Genomic DNA, 23,173 nt, shown 5'->3' with positions numbered 1-23,173 from the left:
CATAGAAAACAGACACAGGCAGCATGGAGAAGGTAGAGAGGTATATCACGAGTGGAGGTTGAAGGAAAACTTAAAAACTTTGGTTGAATACAGAGAATTTTAGTATCAGTGGTGTGAAGCGAGAGCAAGGCAGCGGTTAGCTTTTTCAGCTTTAGCACAACTTTTTGTCAGAGATTTATTTTGGTTGGGATTAAATTGTGCTCTGGAAACATGCTGACATTGTTGCAGCGAAGTTAAATGGAGCAAGAAATGAAAGCAGACAGCTTATAAACATGCCGGCAGTTTATCTTCAGTGAAAGAGGGAGTCAGTGCTGGACTTCAAGGCTAAACTAGTAAGTTTGTCTGTGAGTATCAAACCTGTGTAATGAACTTTTGCTTTTTGCCACATCTGAAAGAACATTCAAAATGTTACAGCCCCCTCAGGTCAGAACAATAGACAGTGTAACACCTTCTTGTGTCAGTTTGAAGCAGATCTGGTGCCGAGGCACTGCAGGAGTGTATTTTCAACAGAGCTGCAAATCACAGCTGGCTCTTTTTATAGCATTAAGTAACTCATTAAAACTAAACTTGTCACAGAAAATGAGAACCTGGATATAACTCAGCATGATGTGGACTAATTATAATGACAGCAATGTAATTTGAGAAAATCTAATTTGTATTTTAATTGGAAAATTTGACCAATACCCCGTCTGTTAACATGCTAAAGAGGCGGCCTTTATGACTTTACTGCAGCAAGTCAGTAGGGAGAGCTCTGAATGTTTTGGCATCACATTTGGGAAGCTGTCATGTCATCTATGTTAATACACAGTGTGTGACTGAATACAATGTTAGCTGAAGTGTTAGCTAATACTATGAGAGATTATTACAATGATATAAAGCATGGTTTTCCTCAAAGTTCAGTTTTTAAGCCACTCATATAAACACAGGTCAGCAGTTTCGTCAGCTAGCTAGAAAAATTGGTAGCACATGGAGTCGTGTTTAAGCTTTCACACGGAAACACTAAGGAAGCATCTGCTGGGACAATAGATGTGATACCGCAGAGTGTCTAAGATGTATCATTTGAGGGCTTTCTTTTGTGTGTGTGTGTGTGTGTGTGTGTGTGTGTGTGTGTGTGTGTGTGTGTGTGTGTGTGTGTGTGTGCGTGTGTGTGTGTGTGTGTGTGCGTGTGTGTGAATATGGAAGCTCCTCTGCCATATGCACTAACAGATAATGTCAACAGAAAATAAAACATGTGACAGAGCACAGACAGAGGAGGGAGGAAGCTGTCACACACATTAAAGTTGAGTGTGACTGACACGCTCATTTTCCCCTGCTGACCGCTCACTGAGTGTGTGTGTGTGTGTGTGTGTGTGTGTGTGTGTGTGTGTGTGTGTGTGTGTGTGTGTGTGTGTGTGTGTGTGTGTGTGTAGGTTTGTGCATGAGACTGACTTCTTACAAGCATGTGTATGTATTATGTAAGCCCCTTGTTCCAAGTTAATTCCTTGGGGATATTTGACTTGAGCCATGGAGATAATCTCTATTAGATCTCTACTTTTACCTGCCAACAATCATTCTACTACAATTCATCTGGGCCCCTCACACACACTCTGAAACTACTTCCAAGCCTGGCATATGCACAGACCCAGTAATGCTAGTTCCAGTATATAAATGAAAGGCTGTTAAGCTATCTTAAAATCTCCATTTCAACCCATTAGTGATTTAAATATGAATTAACTGATAATCTAATAATGAAGCAATGGTTTGAAACAGCTAGCAAGAATAAAACATACAATATAACAAGCAAAATGTACATTATACTCATGATAGAAGTAATTCTGCACTCCAGAAATATGGCAATTGCTCTGAGTTAGATAAATAGATTGACACCATTGTCATGTCTGCACATTTGATAGCCTCATCGTTGAGATTAGCTTAGAATAAAGGCTGTAAATAGCAGGCAATTATGAGCTTGGGTCCACCAAATGGTGAAAATATAAGCATAGAAAGTAATTAGTTGATAGCACTGCTAGCTATTATGCTAAGCTAACAACGTATGTTTACATTTAAACAGCCATTTGCATTCAACTGACATACTCAAGTGTGGTATCTATCTTCTCAGCTAGAAAATTTCCTCAAATGTCCTTCTAGTGCAGGTATAATGCGTTGCCTATAATAACAGGCTACAGTATTTAGGGCGCATGTTTAGCCAAGTGACTTGCCTAGCAGCAGCCCCTGGTTCAACTTCCACCAGTAGTCCTTTGCCAGCTGTCACATGCCACTTGCCACATGTCCTCATTCTCTAATCCCCGTTTCCTACACTATCTAATGTCCTGTTCTCTCTAAATACAGACATAAAAAGCCCAAAAATTCTATTTTTCAAAAAATTAAATAGAGGTTACAGTGCTTGACACAGCCCTCGGCTCAACGCAAGTCCCTGACCCTTTGTTGCATGTCATCCACCACTCTCTTTGTCAAACATTTGTTGTCTCTTTTTCAGCTGTTCTAATGGTGTGGAATTGATGTCACATAGTAAGGCAAAAGTAGCCAAAACAAGCATCCAAATTTTAAAAATGTAGCATTTTTTGAAAAAACAATGACAAAAGACCAGTTGTCATCTAATGGTGACGTAAGCCTACAGAGCAGTGCCATTGTTGAGGAGCATGTTTGGAGTTGGTGTTGAGAGAACATGTAAACAGCAGATTTTTAGCTGCACTTGTGTCAATGTCTGTTTATTGAGATGAATGAAAAGTCAAATCCTTATCAGAGTTCTGGGATTACATTTTATTTACCAAACTGAGATTTTGAAACCTCTCCTTCATCTCTACTTGAGACCCAAACTGCAGATTCTAATGATGCACACTTCTTCTCATATTGGACTGACATGGTTTAGACCACTCTCACCCCTCCAGAAAAATCTGGTGACAGATGAACAGCCCCCAGGGGCGTTTGTTAATCTCAAATCACAGGTAATTCCTGACACACTGGACTTTGTGTTTGTTTGTGGTTTCAGTCCTTGTCCTGCCCCCAAATCTTGTCAAGGTATGTGACATCAATTCCACACCATTAGAGGCTAAATTGGAGTTCTGTGACCACTCAATTAAGTCCCTGGGGGCGAATGTCTTAAAGGCCAGGTGCTATTGACATGACATGCCCACTTAAAAAAAGGAGGGAGGACAGGAAAGAAAGGAGGAAGGAGAGCAAGGAGAGGGAGAGGAATACAGGGAATTGGGGATATGTGGATGAGAAGTGGGAGGCAAAGGAGGGAGGGGGTAAGAGGGGGCAACAAAATTCCCTAGAACCCCCATCTCCCCCGTCTGAGTAACTTCCTGCCCGTTTTCCCACGCAGAGGGAGAGAATAAGGAAAGATTAGAAGTGTTGTTGCAAGAAATTAAGGAGCAATAACTCTGGTAGAAAAGGACTGCCTGAGAAATGGTGTTGATGACACGACTAGGAAAAAAAAGGGAGGATTAGAAGATGGAAGATGGAAAAAAGAGAAGACAAAAATAGAGATGGTGAAGGAAGACAAATAGCAAGAAAAGATGGAGAGCAGAGAGAGAAAGTGTTATCCTTCAGTTTATATTAGCGTGGCAGTTTTTGCCTGGCCTCTGATGGCTACCAGCTGCCCCAAGACAGAGAGACACTTAGGTAAAAGGTAGAAGAGGGTGACGAATTGGACATGGACTAGTAGTGTAGAAACAGGGCAAGATCCAACAGCAAAAGCTGGAAAAGAAAGGATAGCCAAAGCAAATCAGACACAGGGAGGATTAGCAACAGTGCCAGGTGCATCATCGTCACTGAGGAAGGTTAGGCTGCCCTCCACGAGGATCCGCTTTAAATCACACCAGCGTTCGTTCACTGAAAACCACTATTTAGCTGACAAATTAGCTTAGCTGGCAACAACAGTGTGGAAGAAGATTGTGGAGATGTTCAACGGGGTAATGAGGTGCCATGAATAACATGTGGTCTGGCTGGCCCTGCTAGCCTGTTTAGTGGAAACCAGTCTTTACATAAGGTTTAAATCCACACAAATCATCAAACCACACTGTTACATCTGCTGTCTATTCTCTGTAACCAAGACATTTATTCCCAATGAATGGAGAGGGAGATGGAAAATTGAATAATGGGGGAAAAACCTGATTCATTTTAAACACAGCAATTATCCTGTTAATTACACACGAAGAAGGCACTGCGTGAGTTCAACCCACAGAGTGTATAAAACATGGACACAGTCTCAGAGACATCATCCATTGGTTTCTGAAGGCATGTTATGATGAATAAAGATAGTGGGCCAAGGTGGCGATCCCAACATTGGATCTCTTGACTCCAGCTAACTTTTGGCTAAGCCAGACACTGCTAAAGAGGTGGACTTAAGGCCAAATCAAACCCAACCACCTGTCAGTCAAACCAGCCACACCCAAGATTATCCTCTATTTTCTCTAACTGTTAACCTTAATATAATACAAACAACTGAGTTATGACAAAATCATCCCAAGTAGAGTTGTAAAGAATAAAACAATCATTTATCAAGACTAAAACCATTTTTAGTACCAGGCTGTTAATAAGGTCTGGTCATGGGGTTTCTTTAACTTTTGGAGCCAGCCTCAAGTGGACGCTGGAGGAACTGCAGTTCTTTGCAAGGCTGCATTGGCTTCGTTGTCAACTCTAGAGTTTGGTGCTAGCTTAAACTAGTGATGTGCACATTTAGTCAGTTCCCCAGTTGGCACCAGAACTAGTAGATTTTCATTATTGAAGGCCCACATGCCGGTTATATGTTGTGTACAAGCTGTAGAAAAGGCCCTTGCCACTAGCCAGAGCTGTAGTTCCAGTTCATGCCTACTGCTTTAATACTATAATGCTCTATTACTCACTGACTGCATCTCGTAGCATGGCAAGGTTTGGCAGTATTTGATGTGGCTGCATCAGGTTAGACTTCCACTCAAACAGTCATGTGGACCTTATTCTGCAAAGAGGTCTGAAGGCTGGTTGCACTAGCCCTGCTAACGCTCACTCGCCACACTCAGCAAACTAATTTGACACAGTTCACCTGCAGACTGGGATCCCGTGTTTCGCTGTGTTAAATACTTTGTGGTCGACGTTTGACTGTTTTCAGAGTGCTCTCTTACCTTCAGACTGGTTTGTCTGCCGGAATTCAAATATCTGTTTCAACTACTAGCTTTAACTCCAGTTACATTTCCAACCGCTGTACTCTCCTTTTCTGATTATCAAATCTTGGCTTTATTTATTGTTTGCTTACGATTTTAGCTCCATTATCTTCATTTTACACTGATAAAATAGCCTCAGATGCAGCAGAAAATGAAACTGAAATACAGAAATTGACTTTAAGCTGCTGGTTTATAATTTGTACACACATTTCAACCACTGCCATTTATGTGCTCAGGGGAATTTTAGCAGGTATAGTTGCATATCTGTACTACTGTGCTACTGTTGTCAGAACATGCAATGGAAAGATAAAGATATGTTAGAAAGCTGGCAAAAAAAATAGGCCGGAAAGTGTCAGTCTCTGCAAAGATGAGGATAATGTTGCAGGAGTGGTTTAACAAGTTTTTTTGGACATTTTTGAGGACTTGTGTTCACCACTGGAATCCACATAGCTGCTGTGGATTCAGGCTCACTACAGCTGCAGTCTATTTCATGGAACAACCAGCAAACTTTCAGCTATCGCCTTGAATCAACTTGTTGATGTGAAATTGTAAACATTTCAAGTTAAAGACACAGTTTAACCTCTCTGGAGGACCCTTTCACCCTTCTCTGCCATCTCTAACAATTTGGCGGTCTCATCCTAAAACATCTAATTTAGCTTGCAAATGTACAGAGGAGGTGGAGGCGGGTTTGGGCCAAAGGACATAAAAAGGACAGGCGCAGCAGGATAAGAAGGAGGGAGCAAGCATATGTTGTAACAGATGTGTGGATTTGGGATGTGCATGTGAATCTTGTGGTACTCTGAGCCACTGGCATGCAGTTTGCATTTGGCTGTTAGCCTCAGAAAGACTCGACCCACCAACCAGCAATGATGTCAGGAAGGCTTTCAGAACTTGATACTATGAGCACTTAGATGTCACTGAGGGGTCACAACCTAATACAACTGAACACAAAAGGTGGACCATGTGTCTCCTTCTCCTCCTCCTGTTGCAAAAATACCCCCTTGGAAGGGCATTGGCATCTAGCTGGTGTCACTTTTTGTGACAGAATTCGTACTTTAATGATCAGCTGGTGGAGTTGTGATATTCTGAAGTCCTGTCCCTTATGCTAACCAAAGTCAGTTTTTGAAGTAGACACTCAGGCTTATAGAGCGACCTCTCTCACCATTCCTCCTCTGCTCCGTTAATCTGGAGCACACAGCATTTATCTGATTTACCACGAGATCATGTTGTTTTAACTTTTTTAATAGCATCAAATATGTTTTCAAAAATACACCTTTCAGACAATTGAACATTGGAAATTAATAAGCATGTCAAGAACGTATTACACTGACAGAAACCATGTTTGAAAAAAATTTATTTGCCATGTTGTTTGATTTTAAAGTTCAACCTGTGTCCCATATGTTAACATGGAGGAGGCGGGATTTATGACCTATACAGCAGGCAGTCGGGAAGGAGGAGCTCTGATTGTTTGGCTTCACTTTTGAGGACATGTTAAGTTGTCCTTCTTTTATACAGCCTATGGTAAATGGACTGTATGTTCAGACCACATTCACACCACATTCATACACTGATGTCAGGGACTGCTATGCAAAGCACTCATCAGTATTATTTAGTCCAACTCACACACCCTCATTCACAAATTGGGGATTAAGATTCTTGTTCATGTACACTTTGGCTTATGGACTGCAGAACCTGGGATCGAACCCCCAACCATCCGAGTGCACGGCGACCTGCACTACCAATGAGCCAAAGCCGCCAACTAGTTACAAAATAACAACTCCTACACAAAACAGTAAAGCTTTAACTTTATGTTTCCCAAATTTAAAAAAAATATACTAATGAATACATTTAGAGGGGATAGCTGTGGCTCAGTGACAAGAAACTTGACCCCAAAGTGTCCCTGGTGTCTGTGCCAGCAGTGTGTGGATACTGATGGGCTCTTTACATGGCAGCCTCTGCCATCAGTGTATGAGTGTGGTGTGAATGGGTTAATGTGTCATGTAATGTAAGCGCTTTGAGTGGTCAGAAGACTACAGTAAGTGCTTTATTATACAGTCCATTTAGAACACTTTATATTGTTACTTAACTAACTTGATACCCACTTTTAATGTAGTCATATTGTGTTTGTTTTTATTGGGGATGTTTTGTGTTTTAAGTGTGTTTATTGGTTTAAATGTGTCTTCTTGTGTAATGTGTTACGTCATGTTTTTAATGGCACATATTTGCACACGCAGGTCAAATACACATTTCTACATTTTGCATGCAAAAAGTAAACAACAGGTATTTTCTATTCTATTATCTGCTCTTCACTCCAGCTGCACATGAGCATTTCAAAGTTTGGAGACTGGTGAAATATGTCCTGTTTAATTGGAGCTACCGCTTGGAACGACCAGCCTTTGTATAAATATATAAATTATCAAAGTGGGAGTCTATCTCTGCAAGGTGCTACATCAAACAGTATCATCCGTGTTACACTAACATTTGGCACAGCCTGTGTGTTATGTTGCTGAGTACTGCCGTCATTACTTTTAAATATTTTCATAAAATCCAACCCCTGTGCACCCTGTTTGATTTACGCCCGCAGAGCACCCAAGGGGGAACACATCGAATACATCACAAGTCTAGCCGCATTTCATTGTGATGAAGCTAACTCTTTCAAGTAAAACTGTGTCACTCATCATGTCAGTGACTTTATCTCTCAATGCAAACAAAGTGGTGCTTTTAATAGTCTAGACATGAAAGCCAAACTGACAAACAACAGTAAGAGAAAGAGAAAGAATAACAGTGCAGATTTGTGCACGGAGGGGTGTGTCTCCTTGTTTCACTGCCAAGCCAGTGTTACTGTTTGTGTATGAATGTATGCGTGTGTCTTTCAGCGACAGTTGGTTGTTATCGCAACCAATGACTGAAGCATTATGGGAAAAACTTTGGGTTCACAAAAACACACCAGAAGTCTTGTGTGGAACCTCTGCACATTAAACAGAGATGGAGGGAGGAGGGAGATAAAGGGGAGTTAAGGGGGAAGGAAGGGGGGAGAGGAAAAGAAAAGAGAGATGTTTAAGATTAATAAGAAGCATGGAGGAAGAAGGTATCAGTCACAGCTGACCAGTCTAACAGGAAGCATGTTGTTAGACTTTGGAAAAAAGGGTGCGAGGAAGGAGACAGAGACAAATGAAGCTTTATGAAAAGTATAGAATTATTTAAAGTTAAATGTTAAACAAAAAGAGGCCAGAGAGGACGGTGACACAAAACAGATGGAGATGAGTGAAGAGAAAGAAAAGAGATGGAGGATCAGAGGAAGGAAGGAATACCTAGAAGAAGGGTGAAAGGGTACATTCTCAGATGGATGGATGAAAAGGAAAATGGGATATCAACGGAAGTACTGTTTTAGAAAATATACAAAGAAAGAGGTAGTTGATCCAAATAAGGTCAGAAAGGAATGAAGACTGGTGACAGATGATGGATGGGTCAAAAGGGAAAAGAGAGGAGCATGCCTCACTGTGCTAAACATGAGGAAACCTGCACAGAGGTCATCCAGAAAGGTTTAGCTTTGGTCAGTGATCGACTCGTTTAGCTAATGTTTTTGACCGAGTACAACACAGATGTGTGAGGACTGCATTTGAAAGTTTAACTTCAAAGTCTTCAAATACAGCAGTGAGGTCAACGGTCCAATAAGTCAAAACATGATGCAAGAAGTACTTCAAAAGAAGCTTGGCATTCATGCAGGGCACAAAAGTCATACGCTACAGCTTCAACTGACGGGGAGTCAAATGAATTTAATCATTGTTTCAAATCACTCACAAACCAAGAAGGCGGTCCATTTAACACATCTTCCCTCACAATGATCCTTGCCACACAAATGCTGCCCACACTTTGCTGCTGCTGATAGCAAAGCTTCCTCCTTTCCTCCTCTCTAATCTAATAGCCTAGTTTTTACCCTTGCAGGGGATTTTGCAATATGCTTCCTGGAAAGCCATCACATGCTGCTGTGTTAACCCTGACAGCATTTTAAAAAGCTGAACCTCTTGCACCAAACATCTGTATTTACTGTATTGGCTATAAAAGATCAAATCTATAACATAGTGTTCCTGACTGAACTCAGCACAATGAATTCATCAAAGCTGAACATGAGATCACATAGTCTGTGACTGTGAGAAAATCAAACTGGTTTTCTGAGTGTGGCTAACGTCAATGGAGCTAGCACCACCAGTTTTGGGTCCTCCTTGCTGGATGCAGGTTAACATCAACATATCTGTGCTGTGGTTGAGTTGTTATATTCCAGTTTTACCAGACACAGCCTACATACAACTTTAGATCCAAATACGGCACAACCGTGCTGGGCTGATAGATGTGCTTGTTTACATTCAGGTAGTAGAGCAATGTGGCATTATGGCAGGTGGCTGCACTACAGCTTAGACTTGGATACAACTTTTGTCAGGGCCTACAAACATAAAGATATTAAAAATTTGTTTAATCAACTAGTAATTCTGGTGACAACCAAAAATTGGTGAAGACCATTAGTCATATAGACGACTTAACACACAGACCTCCTTGTATGAAGACCTGGAAAGTCAACTTGGGGTAATATGTAAGAAATTAAATGGGTCAAACTTTTATAAAGGGTAGTAGAGTTGGCTTCCCATGTGAAACCAGTGGTCAAAATCAGCCTTTTGAAGTTTTGTTTTTTTTAGTTACTTAATGTACCGGTATTGGTATTCACATCAAGTATGTGTGTGTTAATTAAGTTGTAATGTGTGTTAGTTACATAATATATGTTATATGTGTATCACAGCTTTTCAAAACCACACCCATGATCCTAAACCTAGCCAAGTAGATCAGGTGTCTCAGTTTGACTAAACAACAAGGAAGCTTTCTCTTGATTATCTAAGCGATTTATAGGGATTTACTATCCCTTACCCTGAAAGATGGACTGTATTGTGCATAGGATTATCACTTTCTTGACCCTGAAGTCCTGCATGTGCCAAACTGAGGTAAGGCCGGTACCTAGATTGTCATATTTGGAAGCTTAGAACCACAAATCTATAAAGTCATGTGGAATTGCAGAGGAGGTTGAAGGTAGGTTGATTCCAACAGTCTACACTGGCCAATCAAAAACATCTGCTTTCAACTATAACTCTAGTGAGAAACTGGGTGAAGAGGAGAACGTGAAGTGCAAAAGCCACAAATCTAAAGGGTCCGAGCTTTTATGCATTTGAGTATCAGTGCTTAAAAAAAAATGTTTAAGCTGCATCCTTCACACCAAGGTACTGAAAGTGCTGATTTCTTAATATCATATTTCAATGTGAGCTTCATTTTCAAAAGTTCTTATTATGTTTTAAGGTTGTAAACTTGTAGATGTCCATACATGCACTGGCTGGCATTCTAAAAATATATTTACAAAGCATGATCCAGCACCAAGCACAGGTTACTTTCAGAAAGAGATTACAATCCATCATCACAATGAAAAGAATGCTCAGATATAAGTCCAGATGCTTTCCGTTTAAAACCCTCTATTGTTTGACATATTAAAAGCAGAGCAGCCAAAATAAAAACTGCACTAGAGATCAAATATTTTAGGTACCTCTATTCAGAGAAATGGGTTCCATCCAGAATACCCATGTCATCTGTGTAAAGGCGTATTAACTGTTCTCATTAATAATAGCTGGATATCTGTGTTGCAGTGTCCTCTTTCTTTGCAGCTCTGGTTGGAAATCTCCCGGGAAGCTACTTCATTGAAATAAAGCTTCAGTACAGCCACTCATTTTTCACGTTAAATGGGACTTCTGTACACTGCAATCCATTTCTAAACATTTTAGTAGATGTACTTTTGCATTAAAACAACACAGAGAAGCTACACTGGGATAAAGGGAGATCTGAGAGGTGGAAGAGGGTGTGTTTCTTGTTCAGGCCAGATTTTCTGAGAGCCAGAGAGAGTTAGACCGGCATAATTGTAGAAATTTAATACACAGAAAAGCTGAAGAAACAGACGTCACAGCACTGGCCACACACTTAAACGGACCAGTGATCTGTGGGAAAGTGCAGTTCAAAAGCACAAAAGCAGTAAAATTAAACATTGACTTACAAAGAAACCCTTAAAAGCAGCAATAAAGAACTTTTTTAACATCAAATCATTGTAAAAATTAAAGAAAAGTGAGCTCACTTACAAAGTTATTAGTGACCCTGGATCTTCATCCATATCTAAATACCCTCAATTCCCTGTAATTGGTCCGGATAGTCTGGATGTTTTGAGGCATATTTCATTTTTTGTGGCTGTGGCCAACAGCAAGCATCATTCCCGCTACTGCAGTTAGGATGCCGGCCACAATGCAGCACAACTGTGCCAAGATTAACAAAGATGAAAAGCTCTAAGTAAGTAATGAAAGAAAAGTCAAACACTGCGGCACATGAGGCAAATGAGGTGGCACCACTGCTGCTTTTTTTCTAGTGTGTCCAGGGAGGCTGCTGCAAGTTGCTTTGACTTGGGAATTGTTTGATGTGGTATTATGGAAATTAATAATTTGCATGGGCTGGATCCAAGAAAACAAACATCTCAAAGTCAGTTTTTGGAGTTGTTTCACCTGAATGTCTGCCTAAAGTCTCTCTCCACAGTTTTCAGTCATCTATCTTCTTTTCTCTCTTCTCCAAAAATTATGTAAGAGTTAAATAAACATTTCTGTTTTTTAGCTGTGGGTCATTCTGCAAAAGTTTGCCTTCATTCTACGGTTCAGTCTTATGATAATGATAATGATAAGATATGATGAGTGACAAGGCTAACTCCTCGTTAAACAGTGTCATAGTCGCACCTCAGGCGACAAATGGCCTATTATCTCCATACCCCACACACACACACACACACACACACACACACACACACACACACACACACACACACACACACACACACACACACACACACACACACACACACACACACACACACACACACACACACACACACACTTACGTTCATGTAGCAGGCACAAGGCATCAGGATAGAATGGGTATTTAAAGCCTTTGTCTGTTATGTGAGTGCATTTACTCATGCAGACACACGTGAAGACACGGAGGATGACGTGTACTCCGCCAAGATATATATCCAAACACACACACACACGCTTGAAACAGCACACACAAAGACCCAACGCAGTGATAATGTTGGCCATCAACTCGTCATTCCTTACATTCCTTTTGGATAGATAGATAGCCAGAAATAAAAAGGACAGTGTGTGTTTGTGTGTGAATGGAGACAGAGAGAGAGAGAAAGAAAACACAGATGAGAGATTTGGATGGGAGAGGTTGGGCGAGTTAATTGAGCTGCTCTGAAATGTCATTTGATCCATTTGGCCTCACAAAATGTTCTGAGCAGGCCATTATCATCACAGACACATATCTTCAGAGAGGGGATGGATGGATGAATGGAAGATAAGGAAAAGAGATGAATGATTGAGAGAAGAAAGAGGAACATTGGGCATTGTGTATACAGAATTTGTTTATGCAAATGTTGTATAAAGCCTATCAGATTAATATCCAATGATTATTTCAAAGTCAAATGTGAAATTATCCACATCTAGTATTAACTCAAAACATGGACAGATGATTGTGTCAGCTGATTGCCTAAAATCCCAAATGCTTCACTTGTAAGTGAAATAAATGGACAACTAAAAGGATGAAGACCACAGAGACAAAAAAGGGAAGGAAGAACAGAATTAGGGAAGAGATAAACAAGACCGAGACAAATTGATGAAACCCTTTTTGTCTGAACTAATGGACTAGATGAAACCACAATAACAGACACAGAGATGTGTGGTAGAGTTAAAGGAAATAAACAAGAAGCGTTTTATCCATATTGGCACTCATGTTGGTGCATTAAAAATCCATTGAGGTATTCTTTAAAGTGCCCATTTATGTCTGATTTTGCTTTGAGATAGGCAAAAGTCCACCTGGCCTACTATAAGATCAGCCAGTAAACCAGAGCTTGTGTGTGTGTGGTGTGTGTTGTGTGTGTTGTGTGTTGTGTGTGTGTAGTGTGTGTAGTGTGTGTGTGTGTGTGTGTGTGTGTGTGTGTGTGTGTGTGTGTGTGTCTCTCACCAGGTTGGAGCCTCCAGTCCAGTATAGGTAGAATCCATCTGGATCAACTTTTAGGGTTACCAGGGTAGGGTGTCCACTGTTGGGCTCCTAGACAGCAATAAAAATAAAGATGTTAGAAGGCCGAGCATACAAGAACAAAAGGGAGAGAGCATCATTCTTTAACCTGTAGCAGGGCTCTCAAGCTGCAGACAGACCGCGTCTTCTAATCTGTGGTCAGACTGCATTGGGCATGTGCATCCTTTTGTGTGGAACGTAACGTTGTTGCGTTGTTTTACCTGGATACAGTGATGCTATTTTTTGATTGGCTGTTGGGTAGCTATATTTCTTTCTTTCTTTTTGATTAGCTGGTGAGTGGTAAGCTCATACTCTGCGGGAAACCCACTTGATTCCTACCTGTTCCACAGTTTAAGGAAAACAACGCAACTTGGTGGATGTTGTCCTAGTAATTACTCTGCGTGAGAAATACAAAATGTGGCGTGTGAGCGTGTGAACAGGTTGAAATGTGTGTCTTATGCCCAATGCGTGAGACTTGAGAGCCCTGTTGTAACTAGCATGCTTGAACCCAATTATTCTTAAAAGCTTTATCATAATTTAAGTCATACTTCCACTGTTTATTGAAGATGTCTTGTAACACACAAACATTGTTAAAATGGCATCTGATTTTGCTTCATACACTCTCTCTGATAATCAGAGAGGGCTAATGTAAGCAGTTTAGAAATGTAAGCTAAATACATTTACTTAAAGGGTATAACTGAAAGTTAGAACAACTGAAATTGTCACTACAATCTCTCATTATGGGGGGAATAAAGAAAATATATGTACAAATCTGGGAGAGAAGACACCGAAGTCAGTCTGTAAACTCTTGTCACCTTGAGTTTGGGTTAGCATTTAGCTAAGCTAAAAACAATCTCATAGTACAAATGTTCTTTGTTTTCCAAGCCTTATGTTGTTTTTTTTCCTGAAAGCAGTTAAAAAGTTGAGTGCAATATAGTGTTGTCACATTTTTCAAAGATAAGAAACACTGTGTGCACTGTTGTTTCAGAAGTAGACAAGGCTGTACTGCTCCCTGTGCCAATGCTAACAGCTGCACTCAATTTCACACTGCTAAATTTAGAAGCAGGACACAAATTTTTTTTTAAATGAATGTAGATAAGTACATACAGGTTATTAAAGACTGTGTAAGTAAGTTTTAATAATGTAGCTGTTTGCAAATGTTTATAAAAAGCTGTTACTTGACAGTTTCGTTAGCTTGTCAGTTGAGAGGCTGAAGCACGTAAATAGTTAATTTCTGTATTCGTACAGACAGTAAGGGGGCAAATTATTTTTACAACTCATCAGTTTTGAAGATATTAAGGGTAGGATTGAATAATTAGGGCACGGCTGACTTGACAGACAGACAGACACTGTAGCTGTCAGCAAGGTGCTAAAAAGGCACGCCTCAAATATGCCTCTTCGCCTCAGGGTTAGGTTGACCGAGAATTAGGTTGAGTCAGCAATTCAAAAAGGGTAACCGCCAAACTCTGCTTAAGAACCAATGGATGATGTCATTGAGACTACATCCATTATTTCATGATGTCTTTATTTTAAGATGATCAATTATTATTTTGAGTGATTATTTTGAATAAGACGAGATACAAAAGCATTTGGCCAAATTTGTGAAGAGTTATGAAAATATGTAAGAGGCTGAACACATGGATACTCATTTTACAGTTGGGTTGAGACATGGCAACATGTTGGTTGGATTTGGTTCTGATTACATTTCTAGAATGGGCCAAAGTTATGATACTCCAAAGGAAGAGTACTGAAAAGCTATTAATGCTTTAGCTAGTCAAGCCTGAAAGCTTAAAATTAAACTCCTAATGAGTTGGTGACTTGTTTCTGCTTGATCAACTTGTAGAACATTTAACTGAAATTAAATGTTGACTTGTTGTTGCATCAAACAGACTCCTTCAGGGTGCATGAAGGGTACAGGCTCTATGATCTATGTTTCTCCATGCTTACTTTGACAAAACAGTTGCATATTGGCATTAAAAACTTAAACCTTTCTTTACAGGAGTCTAAAATATAAAAGGCAAAGCATAAAGACAATGCAAATGAAGTAGGTCAGTTATGGCAGTAATGGCTGGGGCTGCTGTTGCTTTCACTTTATTGGACTGTAGACCAACAGGAAACAGACAGTCATATTGTTTGTTTTGTCCCATGTAACAAAACAGCTGTTTTGATGCTGGGAACCATAAAACTTTGCGAGCATCAATAACTCGTTCATGAGCAGTATAGTGATGCCACAGGAGCCAGCCTCAATATGTCGTTAGCGTCATCACGTAGGGGTCAAATGCAAGATACTATGACAGCACACACACACACATAAGCACACAGCTATAGTGGATCTGTGATTTGTGGTAAGCACTCTGCTCCATCTGACAAACATATTGCCCAGACATCCAGGGGAACACTGATGATGATTTAGATTGTTTGTTATTACAGTGACAGTGAAGGATGACTCACACACACGTCATCAAGTGCACCAATATCAGCATCATAATTACCAGCAATTGGGAGTAGAGAAAGATCTGCCAGGCAACCCACAGAAAACTTTCTCACAAACATTCTATCAGAGGAAATGCAGTAAGATTTTAAAAATGCAACACATAAACAACTGAGCGGGGGACAACACATCTTTTAAAGTGGAGTGGAACAGCAGTATTAATCTGGCAAAGCATAAATATATATCTATATATGGTCACAGTTTTACATTTAACACACGCATCTACAAACAGACTGAGGGGTTGAATGTTTCGCTAGCTGAATGGATTCAAACTGCATATCAAATATGATCCAGCATAAAATAATTGATGCACTTTGAATTTCTCAATGATCTCAGTAGAGTAGGATCCTGAAGCAAAGACCAAGTGACACAGTTCTTAACACTTACTTAACTTATGTATATACTCACAGTAATAATGCTCGCCTTGAATAAGGGATCATTTTTGGCAGATTGGAAAAAACAGGTACAAAAAAGAAATCAATAATGTCTGAAAAATAAAGTTTGAAGAGCAAATACAAGTCTTACTGTTTTAAGCTAACCAGTCACATTTGAGTTAATGTGTACGCAGGGTTACACATCATACTTTCTTACCTACATAAACCAATAACTTGCAAGATAAAGGTCAGTTTATCATGGCACAAACGCTGAAGTGGGCATAGCTTGGCTCTGTTTGAATGTAACAGTACACGCTAACAACACTTACTAGCCCAACATACAAATATTTTGTTTGTTTTATCCAAACATAAAGGAGCCAAAAAATGTTTGAAAATCACCAAACCAAAAGACAACTGGCACACAGTCCTTAAATTTAAACTACACCTTGTGGTGTACCTTTAAACAGAGCCAGGCCACCTGTTTCCACATTGTTCACGCTAAAATAATATAGCTTGCGGTGAGTTTAGCAAGCTACCTCTTATCCATATTTCCTCAAAGCTGCTGTTGGTAGTCCTGGAATAAACATCAGTTCTGGGCAAGATTTCGAATGTAAACACTACCCCTCCACACCAGATCCACACCAGATCCCGTTAATAAGTACCGTTTTTTTCACCCCAATCCTACAAACTGCAGCTTTAAGAGATAAAATAATTATTATTTTACCTTAAAGCTGTCTCCTTGATTTATTTTGTCTCAGTCCCAGGAAATTTAAATTTCTAAACTAAACATACCTTAAGTTTAGGCTCCATGGTTGGCTAACAGGAGAAGGAATTAGAAGGAATGGTGCAGGTTTGAATTGGAAAAGGACAGAAGAGACAGGTAAAAAGATAGGGTTTCAGAAAGGAAAATATGTGAGGAAGATGGATAGGAGAGGGATGAGAAAAGAAAAGAAACAATATATCAGGAACAGAAAGAGAAAGCATACATGAAGAAACCTCAAGAAGCAGTAAAGGTTATGAGTAAAATTTGATAACACATGTCACTTCACTCTGTAGCACCAATCAAATGCAAAGATACCAAGTTTTAGTGCCTTACTTTCATAGAAATACCTATCAGTGCCAGGACAACTTGCTGTATAAAACTCTGACATATTTACTCACTGGAACCAGTGACAAAGTCCAATTTCATGCTTTGATTACCATCTTAAGGCTGTGACCTGATGTCAAATTCTCTTTTCAGCTGGAGATTTGATGCCGTGAAATGTCAACACAGAGCAACAGAGTGTAACTTCCAGGGATGCCTTAGACTGCAGCTTTTCTTTGTTTATCTTTTGTCTGGAGAACATGAGTTATTGCCAACATTTCCTTACGAAGAGCCAGATGTTACCAAGACACATAACCAACTTATTATAAGCGGGTACAAATGAATACACAACCCCATTTTATTAATCAGAATGACTGACATGGGGAATGAAAGCAAACAGGGTTTTGTTAGTGGTACTCTTCACTGTGGCTGTGCAACACACAGGAAGTTAGCCACATAATGCACCCATGTCAAATACTCATTTAATTTAGTTAAGATAATGCTCCAGACTACTATGAAAGTCAGAAAGATTATAGGTTTTTCCAAATTAGCAAATTATTATTGTTTAAAATGCGTCATGCATGTGGTTCCTTTGCATATTCACATACTAAATATGGCACAGATACTACCTACATCAAAGGCAACCAATATTATGAGGCTGCAGAGCCTGAGGCTGCAGTTTGATGACCACAATTCTGTCATCACCACACTTGTGTTGATGCAACAGTCAGGGTTAGAGTAAGACACTAAAAATGTTTATGTAGCCCACTAAAGTTTGACCCTTTGCAACTCAAGGCACCAGGATGTGCTGTCGCCAATAACAAGGGTCTGACAATTGCAGTCCCAGAAACACAGTCCTGAACCTGCAGCCTCTGGATCTGCAGACACGTACTACTCAGTGCAACAGTAGGAATAGATAATAATCCATCAAGGTCAGGAGATCATGTCAGCACTTGTGGTGCTTTAACAGCGGTCTAAAACTGTGTCGCTGCATACCTAGTAAACACTGCCAGCTCAAATGGCTCCCCTGATAAATCATGGGAGTTACTGTCACCTGTCTTTCAAGGGGGTGGGGATGCTAATACACACCATAGTAGCATATCAAAATATCCAATATATTGTTAAAGCAACTATTAGGATCCAACAGTCATCATGGTAGTGGATGTACCTTGGTGTCCTAAAGCGAATACAGTTAATCTCTGGTGTTTCTGAAACTTGATGTTCTAGAGGCATTCATTTTCATTTTCCATCAGAAACAGTCATATTTAAATATGTAATATGTAAATGGATCCAGAACTGGGTTATTTGGGGGGTGAAATTGATCAAAATCAAAACTGAAAAAAACCTCAAACAATTCAGCAGAAATGGGCAAAAAAAAGTATCCAGTGCATTCGTGCCTATTTTCATTTTTTGGTCAGATCAATTTATGTCCTGAATTCTCTTCTTACCATCTTTTGTTTCCCTCTTCTCTCAAGGGTACAGGTTATAAATAGACTGGAAACATCCAGGTTCAACTTACACTTCAAACAGGACAGGGATTTCCATTAGGAACAGAAACACAAACATGTATGCACAGTTACTCAGAGGAGTGGGATGTAAAGGCTCATGTGACCAGTGATATAACAGCATCTTCCATCTACTGTACCTGTCATGCCACACAGGCTGCACACACACACACACACACGCACACGCACACGCACACACACACACACACACACACACACACACACACACACACACACACACACACACACAGACAAGTGTGGTTGGAAATATTTGCATGTTATGCCTACAGAATTTTACATACCTAGCTGTAGTTCTGTAGCTTTCTAGTGCTTCACCATAGCACGCTCACACAGACAAATGCAAATACACAGACGCATAAAATAGGTCTCTTATTTGTTTCAATATTTGTGTGCTCTCTCATTATCTCCATGTGCATTCACAAATAGTCAACTTACGTTTTTCAAACCAGTAACTTTACATCGTTTCTGAATAAGGTAAATCATCTGGTTCCAGCTTTAAAAAATTTAAAAAGTTAAAGGATTCTCAGCTTTTTCCTTCATCTTGTTCATCTTGTTACAAATTGCAAACAAGTCATTCATCTTCTTCTTTGCACACATTCTCTTTGCTAGTCGTTGTAACAGCTCTGACAAGGGTCCACAACACTAAAAGGTTTGTTTAGTCCCAGCTGAAATGAGGAATAAATGTTCAAAGTTATCCAGGAAATCATTAGTGCATACCCTCCACACACACGCACACACACACCTTGAGTACCATGAACGAAAGTGTTTTTCTGTGTGGGAGACCAGTGTGTGTGGTATGTCTATAATTGGACCTCACCCCACTCCCTAATTAACCACCATATGTAGAAACCTTCTAAATTCTTCCCTCACTTCCTTCCTTTGTCAGCCTTTCATGTCTCACTTTCTCTCATTATCAATTACCCCTTCAGTTTGCCCTCTTCCCAACACTTGAATTGTGTTTTTCCTTCCTCATTAATGACATCCCCCTGTGCAGACCCCCTCCAGATGTCTTCACCCTCCAACAAATACCTTCATTACCTGACCATAATGTCAAACACACACAGAGTGGACGGACCACCCTCTGAGGCTGAGGTCTTATATGGACAGACACAATCTAATGAGCCCCTCTTTAAAAAGAAAACAACCTGATCTATAAACAGCATATACACATGTAGAAAGACAAACACACGGCTGCTCTGTCTCCCTACCAACACACTGTCCTCACCAAAAATTAATGTGTGTGTACACTTACAGTCAGGGGAGAGCCATTAGTGAGGTACTGATAAAAGTAGCTGCTCTGAATGCACCTTTGCTCTGCCGTATTGCGTGTGTGTGTGTGTGAGTGTGTGTGTTTGGCGACAGCTTAGGGGAGTGGTGTGAGAATGAGGGTCAGTGCACACTCAGAGTGAGCGTTGTGCTTTGGCAACATGGCAAAAGTTGATGACAGTCGGTAACCTTTGGACTCAAGAGAGAGGAGAGGAAAGAGGGAGGAGTGGGGCCATGAGGGTAAATGAGCCACAGATTACAAAACAGAAAGAGAGAAACTAGTGGCTTTGTCTAGTTAATATTGTTATATCTGGCATGTCAAATATAAGGAAGTTGATATCATCATTTACCGTAACATGAATCAATATTTAAGTGGTTCCTTTGGGTAAAACGTGCTTTTCCAGTTCATCCTCTTTCCTAAGTTGTGAGAAAACTGAAGTTTGGCCCAGCTTGTCAAAATGTGACACAGGAGGTTCTCCATTAGCGTCATATCTAGATACCATCTTTTTTTTTTTTTCCAGAGTAACTTCCGTGGTCTTTACTTTTATTGACAAGACAGCTGAAAGTATTAGAGAATGTGGCTAAGAGAGAGCTAAGAGAGAGTGGGGATGACATGCACCAAATGGTCTAAGTCGCAAGTGAAGCCAGTGACCGCTAGGTCAACGACGTTGCCTCTGTACACGGGGAAACTACAAAACCGGCTGAGTTAACCTAGATCTCTTGGATGATATCTTTGGCTTACTGTTGAAATGGTTTTAAAGTATGCTTTCAAAGCGTAAAATACTTGTCCACTTAGTGTGACAATCGCAGGCAATGGGTGGTTACACAAACACAGGACTTGTAGCGAGGAGATCTAGGTTTCTTTTTCATGCACAACCTAGGGAATTTCAACTTCTTTAAAACAATTACTGATATATAGATTTTTTTTTTAGATTTAAGGGTTCTTTATTGATAACACAGCTGAGGAAAGACATTAAATATAAGAAGGAGAGTGTAGGTTGCATTAGGAAGGAGCAGAGGTCAGAAGTCAAACTCTAATACAGCACAGTGTCGTCTGCATATGAAGGGTGCACACTCTAAACACTGAGCTACAACCACATCCTCATCATTGCTGTCTCATTGCCCATCTGTGTTTGATATATGATTCTGATCGGTACAAGCCTCATAAACATGGGTATCAATTCTGAACAGCTAAAGTGACATTAAGGACAACCTGATCACAAACATCTCTGAAAGATAAAAGTGGAGCAAGATACCATCTTGCAATCCAGGCGATGGCGGAAGAGTGGAAGAGTACATATCTAAGTTGCTGATTGTGACAAAGTAACATAAACCATAAGTGGTGGGATGACTGCAACAGCATTAAAAGTTTGGGCATTTGCGTAATTTATGTTCAAAGGTGGGTCAAATGCAATGGCCTTAAGAAGATGAGCTGATTGAGGAAAGGGATGTCAACGTAAATATCAAGTCCTGATCAAGCGGCAACCTCTGGTCTCAAAATATGAAGCCCATGCGAAAGTGTTATAAACTGGAATTGATCAAGCATCTGCTTGAAGCTGGCTGCAGAAACACCGGAAACCACATACACACCAATTCAAAAAAGCCGACCTTTACAGCATTAAGAAACATGTTTACAGCCTCGTTAAAAAAACAGCTTGGCTTTATGTAGCTAATTTCATTATTAGCACACACTGCACGGGGGTGAATTTTTTTTCTAACGCGATGGTTCAGAAGATATTCAGATTACAGGTTTTTGTCCAAATAAGGACATGACTGACTTGACTGACAGGCGGAGTCACATAGCTGTTGGCTAGGAGGCTCAAACCCCACCTCTTTACGTCACAATATGCCTGGTTGAGTTTTTTGAGCATTTCCAATATGGCTGCCACCGACGATTGGCTTCAAAACAGTGTTCAGGAACTGATAGGTGACGTCATGGATACTACGTCCATTTTTTATACAGTCTATGGTCCTGATATAAAAAGTCCTGTTCAGCTTATGTAATGCTACCTTGAATGGAAATTTTCAGTTTAATGTGAATAATAACAAATACGTGGGTATAACTTGACTGTCCATCAAAATGTTTAGTTTAATGTTAATTCGTCCCGAAAGGAGGCAAATCATTATACATTGCCAAGCACGAGTTACTAACCATCAAAGAATGGAGTGCCCATTTTTATAGCTGTATAAATAAATTATTTTTAAATCATTAAAATCATCTTTAAATCAATACTTTGTGTGGTCTCCTTCATGTCTACAGGCTGGGTAATCAGTGATACTGTATAGTGAGCGGGTGGAAACTTGTAGTCTAGCTCACCCTGTCAGGATTTTAATTTGCATAACCACTTGCTCACAATGCAATACCCCTTACTTGGATACAGAGCTTGAAAGTTGCAAGTGGGAGAGAAAGAGTGTATGTTTTTCTTATATTACCCTCATGACCTAACTGTATCCTGTTCTCAGTTGCTCCACCATCGAGTTCACTCACAGGATTCATTTAGACTTCATTATATCCAACATCTGACCAGTAAATTAACCTTGCAGTAGTTTGTGCCAAGATCAACTTTCTGAGTAACGCCCTAGTGTATTCAGGTTTTTTTTTCTTTTTTTAGATATCCTAGAGAATTCAAAGAAAGATATCTGCCTCCCTTGAATTTTAAGTATTTTGAGCATTACTGGACAGCATAATAAAACTGACTGAAAGCTCCTAATTAAAAGGAGAGGGAAAATTTAATGATTTGGGTTTTTCTGTCAGTCCTTTGTGTGCTGAGAAATCCTCCTTTCGTTTTCCTAAATGAACCATTAAAACCCTTAAGGCGTTGACAAATCTGAAAAGTAGGTTTTTAACCGTAATGAATGAAAAACTGAGGCTTTGGATCCTTTGTGTAAAAATGGAGGACCTTTCACTTCACATTGAGGAAGACAGAGGTTACAACGATGGACGAGATAAAGAGCAAGACAGAGAGGAAACGAAAACAAAAGAAGACAAGATACAAACCAAGACTAATGGAAGGAGGAAGAGAGAGTGAAAGAACGATGACAAAGAATGAATGAGGAAGAGATCACATGGTCAGATACAGAACCACAGAAATGATAGATGTGTAATGAGGGGACTGAAATTATGAAGAGGGTGAAAGAGGAGGAGGAGG

The 23,173-nt window shown here is 40.0% G+C and overlaps 1 protein-coding gene across 1 annotated transcript in view; it reads right to left on the bottom strand.

Annotated features, from left to right (window-relative positions):
- Positions 1 to 23,173, bottom strand: part of LOC117807805 (1-phosphatidylinositol 4,5-bisphosphate phosphodiesterase beta-3-like) — an 89,378-nt gene that overhangs the window by 55,474 nt on the left and 10,731 nt on the right. The window contains exon 2 of the mRNA XM_034677207.1: positions 13,230 to 13,316. Coding sequence (XP_034533098.1) covers positions 13,230 to 13,316 — 87 coding nt within the window. The remainder of the gene's footprint in view (positions 1 to 13,229; positions 13,317 to 23,173) is intronic.

The sequence above is a fragment of the Notolabrus celidotus genome, chromosome 23, assembly GCF_009762535.1.
Source record: "Notolabrus celidotus isolate fNotCel1 chromosome 23, fNotCel1.pri, whole genome shotgun sequence".
Lineage (NCBI taxonomy): Eukaryota > Metazoa > Chordata > Actinopteri > Labriformes > Labridae > Notolabrus > Notolabrus celidotus.
The sequence above is the reverse complement of the archived record's forward strand: the minus strand, read 5'-3'. Positions and strand labels throughout refer to the sequence as shown.